Source organism: Dryobates pubescens, chromosome 18 (genome assembly GCF_014839835.1).
Source record: "Dryobates pubescens isolate bDryPub1 chromosome 18, bDryPub1.pri, whole genome shotgun sequence".
Lineage (NCBI taxonomy): Eukaryota > Metazoa > Chordata > Aves > Piciformes > Picidae > Dryobates > Dryobates pubescens.
Window position 1 is genome coordinate 5635722 of NC_071629.1, and position 16523 is coordinate 5652244.

The 16523-nt window shown below is 53.7% G+C and overlaps 1 protein-coding gene across 1 annotated transcript in view; it reads left to right on the forward strand.

Moving 5' to 3' along the window:
* Window positions 1-137: 137 nt before the first annotated feature.
* The window catches only part of F8 (coagulation factor VIII), a 29576-nt gene continuing 13190 nt past the window's right edge, over window positions 138-16523 (forward strand). The window contains exons 1-13 of the mRNA XM_054169612.1: window positions 138-618; window positions 4438-4562; window positions 5028-5150; window positions 5466-5678; window positions 6647-6718; window positions 7167-7274; window positions 9149-9370; window positions 9610-9844; window positions 11903-12077; window positions 13049-13147; window positions 14623-14829; window positions 15287-15437; window positions 15575-15784. Of these exons, the coding sequence (XP_054025587.1) occupies window positions 467-618; window positions 4438-4562; window positions 5028-5150; window positions 5466-5678; window positions 6647-6718; window positions 7167-7274; window positions 9149-9370; window positions 9610-9844; window positions 11903-12077; window positions 13049-13147; window positions 14623-14829; window positions 15287-15437; window positions 15575-15784 (2092 nt within the window). The 5' untranslated portion in view covers window positions 138-466. The remainder of the gene's footprint in view (window positions 619-4437; window positions 4563-5027; window positions 5151-5465; window positions 5679-6646; window positions 6719-7166; window positions 7275-9148; window positions 9371-9609; window positions 9845-11902; window positions 12078-13048; window positions 13148-14622; window positions 14830-15286; window positions 15438-15574; window positions 15785-16523) is intronic.

The window sequence follows — 16523 nt, forward strand, 5'->3', positions numbered from 1 at the left end:
GGCCTGCAGCTCACTCTCCTCCTTCCCTTCTGCAGTGAGAGGGAAGGTGGGACCAGGCAGAGACCGCACCTAAATTCCCCTTCCTCTGCAACCCTCCCTTTCCCCACCTCACTCCCGGACAGGGGCCAGAACACAGAGCCAGCTGAGTCCTGCAGGAGAGCTCACTACTGTGCTTGCCCTCCCTTTCCTTTTGTTTTTTCCTCTCCTCTTGTCACTGCCACCCCAGAGGAAGAGAGGGAGAGTCCATTGTTTGCATTAGTCTGCTCGAGCAATTCCTCTCCTGATGTTTTTGAGGGATTCTCCAGCACTCTGAGGGAGCCTGTGGATACTGCCTTTAAATCATCATCTCCTGTGGATTACAACAGCTGGATGAGAAGATAAAGGCTTTTTTTCCCTCCTCTTTCCTTTCTCATTCCTTCCTTTTCACTTCTCCTCCTGAAGCCAGCGTGGCTCCAAGCTGGCAGGCATGATGCTACCGGGAGTCTTGCACAGCCTGCTGCTCTTCTGCCTGGTTGAGGAGAGCATCAGCAAAGTCAGAAGATACTACATTGGTGCAGTGGAAACCACCTGGGACTACATGCACAGCGACCTGCTCCCCGTGCTGCAGGCACCTGCAGGGTAAAGCTCTTTCTCTTGCAATTCTAGCGTCCTGCTGTGGGTGCTCTCCCACCCTGGCATCGCAGCACTGCGAGCTTGGGTGCCTGGGCACAGCCTGACAGAGAGGGTGCACCGAGCTGCTGGTACAGCTGGTAATGGAAGTTTCAGTGCAGTGAGGACTCATTAAGGGCAGCCCTGGGTAAAGCACAGGTGGAATAAATCTGCAGAGGGAGATGCTGACCTCCTCTGCTCCACTGCTCTGCGCTGCTTTGTCTTAATGTGGTTTGCCTGGGATGCTCTAAGGGCTGTGCCCAGTGCCAAGAGCTGGTTCTCCATCTTCTGCTTTTTCTTCTGCTCTTCATCCTGGAAGCTTTGGGGAAATGCAAGGGTCCTGTGCCTCTCTGCCTGGGGACTGCAGAAGGAGGTTGGCTGTGCTCCCCTGACATAACTCAGAGCAGCAAAGGCTCTCCACTGCCTGCCCCAGGTAAAATCCAGCTTTAATTATTTGCATCTTTGTGTATGTTAGGTTGCTGGGGCTGGAATTTTTCATTCAAGGCATTACAACAACGTTCAGTGTTTGGGCAAAGAAAGGTGCTTGCACACAGTGCAAAAGAGGGGAGGGCATGGGGGTTTTGTCAAAGTACTTGGGAGTTGGAAGGAAAAGTGGCAGATCCATTGCTCAGGTATCAGGATGGTGTCTGGAGGCTCAGCTGGCTTGGACACACATGGCAGTGGCTGGGCTCCTCCGAGCTCAGCATGGGGAGCACAGCTGGACAGCTACACCCCCTGCCTTGATTTCACCTGCCCTTCCCCAGGCTCTGTGCTGGGGCAACGTCAGCCCACATCTCCATCTCAGCCCCACGCTGGCTTGAGCGGCAAAGAGCTGTGGTCAGGCCCTGGCAGCCAGGCTCTGGTGATGAACCAGGTCAGCCCAAATACTGCTGTGGTTGCTGTATCACAGCTACTGCCCAGTTTTCCACCCTTTGGTTACCTCAGTAAGAAAACTGCATCCAGCACCCCCCAATGTTACTAATGCCCCCTGCCCCCACGCACTTTTACTGAGGTTGCACTCTGCTCCGTTCAGCTGTGGTGAAGGCAGAGTCACTCACGCTGGTAATTCAAGGCTGTGGCTTTCCATTCCAGCATTGGCTTTGCTGACACACTTGAACCACATTTCTGACCTGGGAGTGACTCAGGGCCCAGGCTGTGCTCTGGGGATGGGCATGGCATCAGCAGGCATTCTGAGGGCCCTTGTTCTTCCTTAACATGGGGAAATTGATTTCTCAGAGGGACCTTGTGGCATGCTTCATCCTAGAAAGGCAGAGCGTGCCTGGGCACCCTTGCTCAGCCTGGCTGCTGCCAGCTGGATAATTGTGCCACTTTCCTGGCCCTGCAGCCTTGGCTTGCTTCCCCTCCTGCGGGGAGGGCACAGGAAAACAGCTGGGCTGGGGATAAGTGGCGTGCAGGAGCAAGCCAGGAGAGTGTGGCAGGAGCACAGCTGTTGCCAGAACTGGGGTGCCTCTGGGCTGTGTGTGGGGTGTCTTCAGCTCCACCTCTTCTAACCTTGTGATACCAGCATCTTAATGGCAGCCCCCAAGGGTGCACCTCCAGGCAGGACCTCCAACCCCTCTGTTTGTATCCAGTGGTCTCTCTGGCACGTGTGTGGAAAGCTTTGCCAAATTAAGGGGCTATGGCACACCAGGCAGAGCTGCTGACACCTTCCCCATGATTTCAGTCTCTCTACCTCCCAAACACAGCCCTGCTCACGGTGTGGGAGTCAGGACAAGCAAGTCCTGCTATGGCCGTAGGGATCTCGGCTCCAGCTTGGAGCTGGTGGCCACATAGCTGCAGCCTGTGTGAGAGAGCTCCAGCAGCACAGGGTGTTTACCTTGGCTGCCTCCCTGCTTGAGAGATGAGACGATAGTGCAGCTAACAATGCTGATTGAAGGCGCCAGGATCTTATCTCCCTGCCTCGGCTTCAGCTTGGGGTAGGAAGTTCACAGGGACCCCAAGTGCAGAGGCCAGAAGCACTTGAATTAGATGTCCCTGTGCCAAACTCTGCCTCCTCAGCCCCTGCAAAGGCTGTCAGGCTCTTCCATGCCAGCTGGAAGCAAGTGCTGAGCCCCAGTGTCACTAAGTCTTCTCCCAGCCATGCCTCTCTGCATGCCAGCAAACCCCCCCCGGCTCCAGAGGAGCTCTGCTTTGTTTACTGCAGAACTAGCAGGGCCAGACCCTCCTATCTCAGGGATGTTTTTTTGAAAGCTGGGGGGTGCTGACAATTAGAGGTTAAGGTGCAGCTTCCCAACAGTGGTGAGCCCAGTGACCCTGCAGCAGTGCTATTACCCAGCATGGGGTCACCCTGGAGAGCAAAGCATGGCCCAGGCCTTCTGCCATTGAGCCAGGAATGGTTAACAACTCATGAGCAAAATCATCTGAATGCAGTGGCCCTGCTCACTGGGGCTGTGTCTGCTGGAGGCTTCCTGCCAGCCTGAATGTGGGTTTATAGATGTGGAGGGAAAGGCACACATGGGGTTTTCATAGCTGCCTGTCCTGCTCTGTCCCGGAGAGGGTGAACCCCTCTCTACCCACAGCACAGTCCAGGTGCAGGTGGCTCCCAGCCAGCAGCAAGGGGATGAATGTCCATCACTCTTTCCTAAATTTGAGTCACTCTGGCTCCTTCCTCTTCCTTCTGAGGAAAAGTCACAAAAGGAACCTTGAATTAAGGTTTAGTCAGAGAGGGACAGCAATCCTCCCCACTTCTTCAGAAGGAAGAAAATACCCACCTGGCTTTTGCTCCAAAACAAGGCTGGAAGCAGTGCTGTATGGTTACTGGAAGTGGTCTCAGTCCTGGGACTGGTAAGTCAGCCTCTGAAACCTCTGGAGAAATTCATGGTTTTGTCATCCTGATAAACCAGCTGCTGACTGCAGCAGGGCACAGCACTGTGACTTCTGCTCCTGCATCAGGGCAACAAAGCTGGGGAGGGGTCTGGAGCACAGCCCTCTGAGGAGAGGCTGAGGGAGCTGTGGTTGCTTAGCCTGGAGAAGAGGAGGCTCAGAGCAGACCCTATTGCTCTCTACAACTACCTGAAGGGAGGTTGTAGCCAGGTGGGGGTTGGTCTCTTCTCCCAGGCAACCAGCACCAGAACAAGAGGACACAGTCTCAAGCTGCACCAGGGGAGGTTTAGGCTGGATGTTAGGAAGAAGTTCTTCCCAGCAAGAGAGATTGGCCATTGGAATGTGCTGCCCAGGGAGGTGGTGGAGTCACCATCACTGGAGGTGTTTAGGAAGAGCCTGGATGGGGTGCTTGGTGCCATGGTTTAGTTGATTAGATGGTGCTGGGTGATAGGTTGGACTTGATGATCCCAAAGGTCTTTTCCAACCTGGTTAATTCTATTCTATTCTATTCTATTCTATTCTATTCTAGCTTCTTCCATCATGGCTAAAGTGGTGACATTAATCACTGTTATGCTGTCATCTATGAGCGAAGCAAAGCAGTTACCTGGGGGTTGTCAGGAAACCCAAAGGCCACAACAGGGTGGGTGATCCCTGGGGCTGGCACAGCACTTGCAAGCTGGTGGGGAGGGGATGGGGGCTGCACAATCAGCTTTGGTTTTTCACAGAATCAAGTTAGGGGTTGGAAGGGACCTCGAAAGCTCATCCAGTCCAACCCCCCTGCCAGAGCAGGGTCACCTAGAGCAGATCACACAGGAACTCAACCAGGTGGAATTTGAATGTCTCCAGAGACAGAGACTCTGCAGCCCCTCTGGGCAGCCTGTCCCAGGGCTCTGCCAGCCTCACAGTGAAAAAGCTTTTCCTTCTGTTTATGTGTTCCTTCTGCAGCACATGGAGGCACCCAGGCTCACAGCCCCCCGTGCCTGGTGTGGCCCCCCGGTACAGGAAGGCCGTGTTTGTGGAGTACCCTGATGGCTCCTTCACACAGCCCAAGCCCAAGCCAGCATGGATGGGTAAGATGAACCCTCAGCTCTCCTTGTCAGTGGCCAGATTCATCCTGGGCTGGGTGCTGGCAGCTCCTCAGTCAGGGATAGTGAAGCACCTGGGTAGGGTCCCACTATGGCAGAGCTGCTGGGGATGCAGGGAGCCTTGCTGGTGCTGGAGCAGCTGTGGCATTTTCCTTGGGAGATGCACCCAAGAGAAGTGTCTGCAGACTTCACAGACCCTTGTTTGATGCTGGATGGAACCACTCTGGCAGGAGGGCAGTGATGGTTCTAACCCCAAAAAGTGGCAATCTGAGCTGCTCACGGGGAGGCAGCACTGGCATGAAAAGGGAGGCACTGGAGCACCTCCCAGCTCAGGTCTCTGTGGGAGGGCAGAAGCTAGGTTCCATCTGCCCCACAGAACACAGAGCTGGAAATTCAGCTGGAGATGAGCCAGCTCAGCTGTGAGATGCCTGTCTCTGTTTCCCCATCCAGGTCTCCTGGGCCCCACCATCCGAGCAGAGGTCTATGACAAGGTGGTCATCACGTTTAAAAACCTGGCCTCTCGCCCATACAACCTCCATGCTGTTGGGGTGTCCTACTGGAAGGCATCAGAAGGTGAGTCAGATGTTGCAGAGCCTTGTGCAGCACCCCTTGCTCTGCTGCCTGCCAGGATGGAGCACGTCCCTCCCTGGCCTTGCTGTTCGTGTCCCTCTCTGAGGACAGATGATCACAGAGGTGGCTTGGCCTGAGGGAATAACAAAGCCATGCCCAGCTCAGAAATGGCCTGAGCTGAGCCAACAGCCCAGAGCAAGTCCATATTAGTTATGGAGGTCATCCATAAGTGTTATGGAGGCTGGGGTGGAGAAAGGCTGTGCTCTGGGGTGGGGGAAGAGGCATTTCCTCAGCTGCGGTGCCTTCCTTTGCCTTTAGGTGCAGGCTATGAGGATGAGACCAGCCAGCCAGAGAAGGAGGGTGACAGAGTGGATCCAGGGAAGACACACACATACATCTGGGAAATCCAGCAAAACCAAGGCCCAACAGATGGTGACTCACCATGCCTGACCCACTCCTACTCCTCCAACACAGACAGCGTGAAGGACATCAACTCTGGTTTGATCGGAGCCCTGCTTGTGTGCCGACCTGGTAAGGAGGGCACAGGATGGGCACAGGTCACAGACAGTTGTGACCTACAAAGCAGGAAAATCAGACACCTTACAGAGGCAGTGGACAGCAGCAAGCTGTGGTCACCAACAGCACTCCTGTGGTTTGACACTTTCCTTGAAGAGCCTTTTCCCAGTGCAGGAGCCAAATGGATTTCCCTGCTGGAAGGGAATGAGTGCTTCTTGCCTCTGCAGGACTAAAGACCACAGATGAAATCTCCCTTGTATCTGAACCTTATCTATCCATAGTAAGGTGAATGGGCACATAAATCATGTTTGTCCTTCAGAGCTTCACCAAGCTGTGATTGCTCAGTGCCAGACAGGGTGATTGTCAAACAGGGTTTTATCAGAAGAACTCGAGGGAGGTTTGTATCAGAAAGGGAAGAGGCAGGACATCAGGAGCACTGCCTGCTCCACAGTACCTGTGCCTGCCCTCCTTCCTTCAGTAGACATGGAGGTGGTGGAATCCTGACTTAACAGGCACTGAGAAGTGTACCTGGGGTGAGATTGGTCATGCCTGGCTCACCCATCTCCTGGATGTAGTTGTCCTTCTGTAGTCACTGAAGAGGAATGGGTAGGAGTCACCTCCTTCCAGGCCACTGTCTGCAGGCTCCAGTGATTCACCATGAGCAGTTCCTCCACTGAGCAATGTCTAGACGATTGTGCTGATGAGGGAGCTAAATACAATAGGCTCATCCAGGTGACTAAATGGGTCCTGAGAGCCTGCAGGGGGAAGGCAGCACAAACTGACCTTGTGTTGCCTTGTAGGGGCAGCTGCCTCTCAGCTCTGGGCTTTTGGGGATGACAATGCTGGAAACGGGGCTGTGACAAAAACAACCCACAGCCTGGCCCTGATCTTCCAGCTCTTGGAGGGCACAAAGGGGATTTGCTGGGGAGATGGGCATGGTGCTTGCTAACCTTTAAAGAGATCCATCCCATGGCATCTTGCAGGGACTCTGGGGAGTGATGGGAATGAGGACAGGCGGCAAGAGTTTGTGATGCTCTTCGCAGTGTTTGATGAAGGTAACTAACCTGTTGACTGGTGTCAGACCCTGAATTCAGCCTGGCCCGGGGTGCATGCTTTGGCCATGGTGTGAGTGCAGCTGCTCAGCTCCCACACTGCCTCCCAGCAGTCTGAGCCTTGTACAGCTTCCCCAGCCACTGTGCTCCTCGTGCAGCACTGCCACTCCTGTTCCCTGGGTGCAGGGAGCTTCTACCTGCCCCTGCCAGCTCTCCCATCCCATGCTCAGGCCTTGTTCCCACCACACAGGCTTCAGGGGAGTAATGTCCTGGCACAAGCAATGGTCACCACCACATTCATGCAAAGCTGTGGCTGTGGATTTCCAACAGCCACCACACATCTGAGCTCCCTGGGGTTTGCTTCCATTCTGTTTCCCCTCGAGTTGGAACATTTCCTTTTGCTTTGAAATGCTCTCAAGTGAAAGCTGACTGCCTCCTCCTTTCTGCACAGGGAAAAGCTGGTACTCTGAGCCTGGCTCTTCAGCAGCTCCTCAGCCCCTGCCTCACAACAGAACAGAGCTGCACACCATCAATGGCTACATCAATGGCTCACTGCCTGGTGAGTGCTGGTGTGCTGGGAACACAGGCAGAGGTCAGGGGAGGTGCAAGGTGTAGCCAGGTCTGGAAACTCAAGGCAGGTTGTGAAAGGATGTGAGAACAAACATCAAGAGAAGTTTCCAGGTGATGGATCTGTCAAGCTGTGCTCACCTCAGAGGAACTATCACAAACCCAACTCCTTGATCTGCCTTGCCCATTTACAGTGGGGCAGGACCTGTTTCTGGCTGGCTGTGTTACCAAGTGCAGCTGACCACCTCCTCCTTGGGCTCCAGGAGCAGTGCTGGCAGCAGGGAGTTCCATCTCTTGTAGCCCTGTAAATGAGGCTGGAGGGAGTGTTGAGGGGAAAATTCAGCTCTGGCTCTGACAACACACCTCTGTAGGATTTGGGGAATGGGATGATGGAATGGTTTAGGTTAGGAAAGGCTTTTAAGACCATCAAATCCAATCATAAACCTAACACTGCTGAGTCCATCACATAGCTATGTCCCTAAGGGTCACATCTAGTAAATTCCTCCAGGGATAGTGACTCAACCACTTTCCTGGGCAGCCTGTTCCAGTGGTTGAAAACTCTTTCAGTGAAAATATTTTTCCTCATATCTAACTTAAATCTTCCCTGCTGCAACTTGAGGCCATTTCCTTTCATCCTATCTCTTGCTGCTTGTGAGAAGAGGCTGAAATCCACCTCATTACACCCTCCTTTCAGGCAGTTGAGAGTGATAAGGTCTCCCTCAGCATCCTTTTTTTTCCCCAGAAAAGCAAAAGATGAGGCCATTTCTGGTCTCAGTGAAGCACAAAAAAGTTGGCATTTTCTTGTATTCTTCTGAAAGAAGGTTCAGAACTGCCTGAGAGTCACAACTCTCCAAGGCAAACCGGGAAACACTGTCAGGAGAGTTGTCGCCATCAGAGGCCTCAATGAACCATGCTCTGAGGCAGCCCACCTTGGTCTGGCCAGTCACCAATGGCAAAAGAAAGCTCCCTGACTTCCCTGTCCTGCTGGAGCCATGGAGTTTAAGAGCTGACTAGACCTCTTGGTCAGCTGCTGTGTCTTCACAGTGGATTTCTCCTCAAAAAGGTATTCACCTCCACCCAGCAATCCCCTGTCTGGCCTGAGAGGTATCTGATGGAGGGGTGGCAATGGAAAGCTGAGGGCCTCAGGACAAAGCCTCCACCCTGTCTCCCCATGGCTCTTGGGATCTGCTCCATCATCACCTATCACACTCAGTGCCAAAACCAAGTGCTTGACATTGTTTGTCTTCAGCTTCCAGGAACTTGTCCTTGTTATTCACTTCCCTGCTAGATTACAGAGCCCTTCAGTGCAGGTTCCTTTCTCCCCAGGAGAAATATTTTGACAATGCAGTCAAGTCCTCTCCCATTTCCTAAGCACACTTGAGGATCTCCAAGGAAGAAATTTTCTCCAGCCTTGAAATAATCCTGGTGACCTCTCTCTGCCCTTTTTGGGGGCATTTCAACTACTGCTGAGGATGGAGCCCTGCCCCAGGATGCAATGTTTTAGTATCAGGCTTGCCAATGCTGTGAACAGACAAAACATTCTCCCTTTTCAGTGCCCACTTCACCTTTGCATAGAGTCATGGAGCACACCTTCCTCTCTTGCCACTGCATCCTGCTCTGAGCTCCCACCAGCAAGCTTCCCAAAGCCCTTGCCAACATCTCCCAGTCTGTGAACCTAGTCTTATCTCTGGAGGCTCATGTTTTGCTTAGACAATCCACCTTCACATGCAACTTCTTCTGCTTGAAGCCAACACCTTGTGGGAGCTCTACCCAGCACTTGTCAGGCTCTGAGTCAATGGCACCAAGCGTGGGCAGAAGGGGTGGACGCAGTGCTGACTCCTAAGCGCTTTCCTTCCCTCCTGCCAGGTCTCACGCTGTGCCTCAAGAAGCAGGTCCGCTGGCACGTGATTGGGCTGGGCACTGGGCCAGAAGTCCACTCCATCTTCTTTGAAGGCCACACATTCCTGGTGAGAAGCCACCGGCTCAGCAGCCTGGAGATTTCCCCTGCCACCTATCTCACAGCCCAGACCACGCCAGGAACGGCTGGCTGGTTTCGGATGTTCTGCCAGTTACTGTCTCACCAGCAAGGTAACCTGATGGAGCTTGGGGGAACAGAAGTTAGGGGGATGGTCTGGGCTCAGAGTTCTGCGTAGTGCTGCAGCTCCAAGACCCCTCCTGCTCCACAGTGCTCCATCCATGTGTAACCAGGATGGCCCATTTGATGGGGACAGCAGTGGAGAGGACATCTCCCAAGCAGAGGCTGGGGGACCGTGTGCCTGTGCTGGCTGATCAATGTGATCCTTTCTGCCCGGCTTGTCCAATCCCAGCTGGCATGGAGGCCATGGTGAAGGTGGAGGAGTGTATGGAGGAGCGCCTGGTGAAGATGGGGATGGTGTCAGATGAGCCAGAGGAGGTGGATTACCCTGAGGAGTATGAGGAAGATTTTCATGTGATCCAAGTGCGCTCTTTTGCCAAGGAGAATCCTGTGACCTGGACATACTACATCGCAGCTGAGGAGGTGGACTGGGACTATGCCCCTGTGAAGCCACCATCTCTGGACAGGTGAGAGTGGGCATGTGTGTCCATGCACCAGGGGAGCTTTAGGCTGGATGTTAGGGAGAAGTTCTTCACAAAAAGAGTGATTGGCCATTGGAATGTGCTGCCCAGGGAGGTGGTGGAGTCACCATCACTGGAGGTGTTCAAGAGGAGGCTGGATGGGGTGCTTGGTGCCGTGGTTTAATTGATTAGATGGTGTTGGGTGATAGGTTGGGCTTGATGATCTTGAAAGTCTTTTCCAGCTTGGTTATTTCTGTGTTCTGAGGCTGCTTCTTGAGGCAGACCAGCCAGCTTTTCCCTAGCAATTTATTTCCCTTCTGCCCCACTTAGATAGTTTTGATCTTCCTTCTTAATGCTAACACTGTGGACAGAAATGGTCCTGGGGAGGCCATGGGTAAGGCAGGACCTGGCTTTGCTCCATGTTGCCAAAGGCATTTGTGTCCCTGTTGACCAGGACTCTGGGGTCAGCTCCTTCTTAGCAGGTAGCAAGGCTTGGTAAAACCTTCTCATCCTTCTACCAGGAGGCTCTGCACAGTGAGGGCATGTGCCCACAGCCCCAGAGTGTGGGTGTTCTTGCCATGTCTGGGAGGACCTAGGTGTCAGAGGTGATTAGCCCCTGCTGCTGACCTGCATCTTGGAGGGAGAGGTGATGCAAATGTGATATCTTAGCAGGCATACCTATGCCATGGTGGTGACACTTGTCACCAGGCCCCCTGCTGGTGCAGGCTGTGTGAACAGATGGAGATCCCGGCCAGCAGCTGCTGCAGCAAGGCAGGCAGGGCAGAAATCCCAGCCTGCATCCCTTCAGAGGGTGAGGCAAAGGAAATGTCATCTCCAGCTCAGGGCTGGCCTTGCTCCTGGGAAGGAGCTGTGATGATCAAGGAAAGGCAGTTTGCTCTGTTGCCTTATATTCACATACTGGAGGTGTCCCTGACTCAGGACAGCTTGCTGTGCTCTCAGCTCTCACAGTCACCACTTCCCTGTAAGACAAGGCCCAGTGTCAGCCCAAGGCAGCTGCTGTGCAACCTAGTTGAAGGCTTCTGCATTAAAGAAGCACTGAATCACTTGAAGCTTTACTCCCCAGGATGCATACTGTGATTGCAGGGATCAATGTCCCCTCTGTGCACTGGTAGCTCCTGGTCATCTGTGTAGGCCACAGCACCTTCTGTATGAGGAGAGACTGAGGGAGCCGAGGGCTCTTTAGCTTAGAGAAGAGGAGAGTGAGAGGTGACCTCATCAATGTTTATAAGTATGCAAAGGGTGAGTCCCAAAAGGATGGAGCCAGGCTCTGCATGGACAAGGGCAAGGGGCAATGGTGGAAGCTGAGGCACAGGAGGTTTCACACAAATATGATGATTTTTTTTCCCCCTGTGAGGGTGACAGAGCCCTGGAGCAGGCTGCCCAGGGAGGCTGTGGAGTCTGCTTCTCTGGAGATATTCCAGACCTGCCTGGATGTGTTCCTGTGTGATCTGGTGTAGGTGATCCTGCTCTGTCAGGGGGGTTGGACAGGATGATCTTTCAAGATCCCTTCCAGCCCCTGAAATTCTGTGAGAGGGACCTCAAAAGATCATCCAGTCCAACTTCCCTGCCAGAGCAGGGTCACCTAAATTAGCTCACACAGGAACTCATCCAGGAGGCTTTTGAATGCCTCCAGTGAAGGAGACTCCACAGCCTCCCTGGGCAGCCTGCTCCAGGGCTCTGTCACCCTCACAGGGAAAAAGTTTTTCCTCATGTTGAATTGCAGCCTCCTCTGCTCCAGCTTGCACTCACTGCCCCTTGTCCTATCATTGGACAACACTGAGCAGAGCCTGGCTCCACGCTCCTGACACTGCCCTGCACATCTTTACAAACATGAATGAAGTCACCTCTCAGTCTTCCCCCTCCAAGCTCAAGAGCCTTCATCTCCCTCCCCCTGTCCTCAGCAGGGAGATGTTCCACTGCCCTCAGCATCTTTGCGGCCCTGCGCTGGACTCTTTCAAGCAGTTCCCCATCCCTAGAGGATGGATGGAAGCTCTTGCTCTGGTTCTGGCAGAATCATTTGGTCTTTCTCTGCCTTTCCTGCAGAAACCTGACGAGGCTGTTGCTGGAAGCTGGCCCTCAGAGGGTGGGTTCAAAGTACAAGAAAGTGATGTTCGTGGAGTACAAGGACGCAAGCTTCAAGGAGCGCAAGATGTCAGACCAGACGGACAAGGGAATCCTGGGGCCCGTCATTAAGGGGGAGGTTGGAGATCAGTTTAAGGTGAGTCAGAGGGATTGCTTTCCACAGAATGGGCCTGGAAAGGGGAACTTCAAAGCTTGCTGCTCTTCCTCCTGACAGTTCTTGGCTTGTGGTTAAGATCTGGCATAAGTTCTGGAGGCACTCTGCCACGTTTGGTGGTGTCCGAAGGTCATCAGAGAGGCAGATGCTGCTGAAATAGTCTTGGTGAGATCAGTGGGGATGTACAGCATATGGCCCTGTGTCCTTGATTGCAGACACCCTAGGAATCATGTGAATTGATCCATGACACATGGCATCAGCACCTTCCTCTGAGGCAGGAATGTCCTCTCATCCTCCACTCTTCCCCATCCGTGTGCTCTTCCCACGCAGTGTTGGGAACTGCTGTTTGTGTCTCCCCAAGTGCCTCTGCTGACCGCTGGACTTGTTTGCTAGGAGGAATGGGATGGTTTCCAGGGGCTTCACATTTCTGCTCCCTGCCTGGGCATCCCTGTGCAGTTGTGGGCATGGAGCTGAAGGCAATGTCTCTGGCAAAGCCCCAACAGAGCTTTTTAGAGAAATAAATGAAGGGCTTCATGCAGTGAGGTGGGAAGCACTTTAAAGCTGTTACCTGCCGTGCACACCTAGTGCCTTGGTCCTGTGAAGCCTCCTGGACTGACAGACCTCTTCTGTCCATATGCAAAGTGAGACTAAAGACAGCTTTCCCTTTAATAAGTCTCATTTTCATGGCCTCCCTAAAATGAGCATCTCCTGGAAAGGTGGACAGCATAGGCTAGCAGAGAAGGACACAATCATTTCTTCTGTTCTGACTCCTGCCTTGCGGTCCCAGCTGTGCCTGGGTTCCTCCCTGCCGGGCACTGCCAGGTAGCCAATCCCAGAGTGCCACTGCCCAGCATCTCCTTCCCTGAGCACACTGAAGGCAGTGTGCCTTCAGCCTCAAGGGCTCAAGACGTTCAGGAAGCATCAAACCTTGCTGTTGGATGTCCTCATTTCAGATCGTGTTCAGGAACCTGGCAAGCCGACCCTACAACATCTACCCGCACGGCCTCACCAGCGTCAGTCCGTACCATGCCATGAAGGCCTCTCAAGGTAAGGCAGGCCATGAGAGTTTGGGACACCACTTGTTTGGACTACTGCCTTTCTTCTGGGCCAGGAGAGATTCCTGCAGCCCATGGTAAGGCTGGTTGTCCAACCCATCCACCTGAGTTCCTTAGCCCTGCAGACCCAGAAACGATGATGATGATTCATGTCCCCCTTGGTGCTATGTAATCTTGTCTTTAAGGATGGCTTGGGTGATGGCTAGAAGACAGGGAACTGTCAACTAGGGAGCTGGGGCTGTGTTTGGTCCATCCTGGAGGCCTCCACTTTCTGATGAGGCAGGAACCACTCTGGTGATCCTGCCTGTGTTTGCTTATGGTGCTCATTCCCCGGGGTCTCCCCTGCCCTGCTTTAAAGCAGGGGGTCCATTTCAGACTCCCTCCCTCCCAGCTCTGGGCTTGTTGAGTTACCAGGTGCCTTTCCCAGAACTGCTTTCACCTCCTGCCAGCTTGTTCCCAAGATCATGACGTGTGCAAAGCCACATCCCACCAGGGCAAAACTGTGCCCCATGTCTCCTCCTCTCTGCCCTTCTGGGTGCATCACAGTGACAGCAGCGATTGCAGGTTAGAGTAAAACTTCTGCTGCTGCAGCAGAGCTTGGCAAAATCAGGATGACAGCTGCCAAGAAGTTCAGGGGACTAGGTCAGCTTTGTGCTGGAGGTTCTCCTTCAGCACAGTCAGAAGGGCCAAGTGGCCCATGGGCTGGCAGAGCTAGAGGAGCCAGGCCAAACAGAGGAGCTGGGAGTCCTGTCCCTGCCCCTCTGTCAACAGCTCCCAGCCAGAAGTGGCTCACCAGCTTTGTTAATTCAAGCCTGTGAAAAGCAGGCAAGCTGTGGTCTTTGAGCCATGGAGATGATGCTCTTTAGGGGACTGTAACTAAAAAGAGCCCTGCCCTGTCTGACACATGAGCCTTGCAGACTGCTTTTCACATCGGCTCAGCTGGGCACTTGGAGCAGAGAAAAGCCTTTCCCTAAGGCTATGTCAGTGCAAGACCCTGCTAACTGCTCAGAGGATTTATTAGCATTTGAGTTTTCCTTCTGGATCTCCTCCTTGCTTTTCTCATTGTCTAGCTGCATTGTCTCGAAACTCTCCCTTTCCTTGCTTTGTTTTTCACCCACTTGAGCCCTGTCCAGCTCTGTGCTTTCCGCTGCAAACTCCTCTAGGCTGCCCAGCACCCAGACACAGCTGACATGGGCCAAATTTTCCAGCTTGCAGGAGTTTCAAGGGCTATCAGAATTAAGCATATGCCTCTCCATCCTCCCTTGCTCCCTGGGGCTCCTTTTGCCCAGATCAGCTTTCCATGCCAGCAGCCAGTGTGCCATCCTGGTGTGGGCATGGCTTTGGGTCGTTTTCCACGCCGTTTGTGTGAGCAGGAAACCTCCTTCCTGAGATTTTAAAACGTGGGATCCACCCCTTGCAGGAGCAGCCTCAACCTAACTGATCTGCCCTTGGGCTGTGTGTTGCCAGATAAGAATGTGAAGGACATTCCTATCCCCCCTGGGCAGTCATTCACCTACAGCTGGAAGATCACTGCTGAGGACGGGCCAACGCAGGCAGATCCTCGCTGCCTCACCCGCTTCTACTACAGCTCTGTCGACCCAGTCCGAGACACAGCCTCAGGCCTGATCGGGCCTCTCCTGATCTGCTTTAGGAAGTCCATGGATCAAAGGGGAAATCAGGTGGGTCCTTCCTTTGTTGCCTCAGCTGCCAGGCTGGGATAAGTGTGGCAGGTGAAATATTTCGGTCAAGCCAAACTCGTCTGCTCTTGTCAACCCTGCCATCTGTCCCGACACCCCTGTGTTCCCCATCCTCCCTTCTCTCCAAACCTGGCCCCTAACTCCTGTGAAGCAGCACTGAACTGTTCCCCATGCACCCAGGCTGGGGCCTGGCAGCTGCACTAGGTCCTGTGGGCACTCTGAGCAGACAGAAGCACAGAATCACAGAACATTAGAGGTTGGAGGGGACCTCCAGAGATCATCAGGTCCAAACCCCTGCCAAAGCAGCATCACCTAAGGGTAGTCTGTACAGGAACACACCCAGGCAGGTTTTGAATGCCTCCAGAGGAGGAGACTCCACAACCTCCCTGGGCAGCCTGTTCCAGTGCTCCAGCAAGCTGCTTCTCTCTCCACCTTGCAGATAATGTCAGACAGGACAGGGTTGCTGCTGTTCTCAGTCTTCGATGAGAACCGCAGCTGGTACCTGGAGGAGAACATCAGGAGGTTCTGCACTGATGCAGCCCACGTGGATACCCAGGACCCCCAGTTTTATGCCTCCAACGTGATGCACAGTGAGTGCTCAGCCAAGGGGCTTCCTGCAAAGCCCCAGCAGACACAGGCTAATCCCTGCCCCAGGCAACAGGCAGCAACTCCACAGCGGTGGTGGAATCAGATGCTAACGAAACATTCCGCCCCTGCTCTCTTCCAGCTATTAATGGCTTTGTGTTTGGCACCCTCCAATCAAACCTCTGCCTGCATGATGTTGTGTACTGGTATGTCCTGAGTGTTGGGGCCCAAACAGATTTCCTCTCCATCTTCTTCTCTGGGAACACATTCAAGCACGACATGGTCTTTGAGGACGTGCTCACCCTTTTCCCCTTCTCTGGAGAAACGGTCTTCATGAGTCTGGAGAAGCCAGGTTTGTGGCACAGGCTGCTCTATAAACCATGGGCAGAGAGCAGGGCCACCCCCAGCTAGGGCTCTGGGACCCCTGAGAGCAAAGGGAGGCACAGCTGGAACAGCATAAGAGAGAGGCAGGGAGGAAATCCTTCCAGAGCTTAAATCAAAGAAATTCCATTACTGCACTTTACTTCAGTAATGGAGTGCATAAAGGTCACACAGGCTGCCAGGGCAGTAAGAGGGCTGCAAGAGTGTAAGCCCCACGGACATTGCATCTCCAGCCTTGGCTCAATGCTCCGAAGCCAAGAGGAGCTGTCCGTGCTGCAGGTTCAGGCGCTGGCAGTGCTGCCCCTGCTGCAGGTCCAGGCACTGATGGCAGCCTCCCGTTTATCTCCACACCTTTACAAGGACAGAAATTGGAGCCACGGAGGAGTTTTAGGAAGGATTTGCTCCAGAGTTCAGTCTCGTTTCCCCCTGTTCAGCGTTTTGTCCACAGCACTTGCAGAAGCAGTGCTGTTAACCATTTCCTCCCTCAGGGGAAACACAGGATCCCCCATGTCATTGCAAGCACTGCTCTGCTGGCCATGAGTGCTGCACCCTGAGCAAAGCTGACAGGGTTTCTAGATGTCCCAGGAAGCTTTCTTAAAACCCAGCCAACCATTGCATCTGTTGGAGCTCTGAGTTGTGCCTGCTCCTCTGAGGCAGCTTGGCCAGCAGCAGGTGACAGCTCTCTCCAGAGTCACAGCCTGGTCACACAC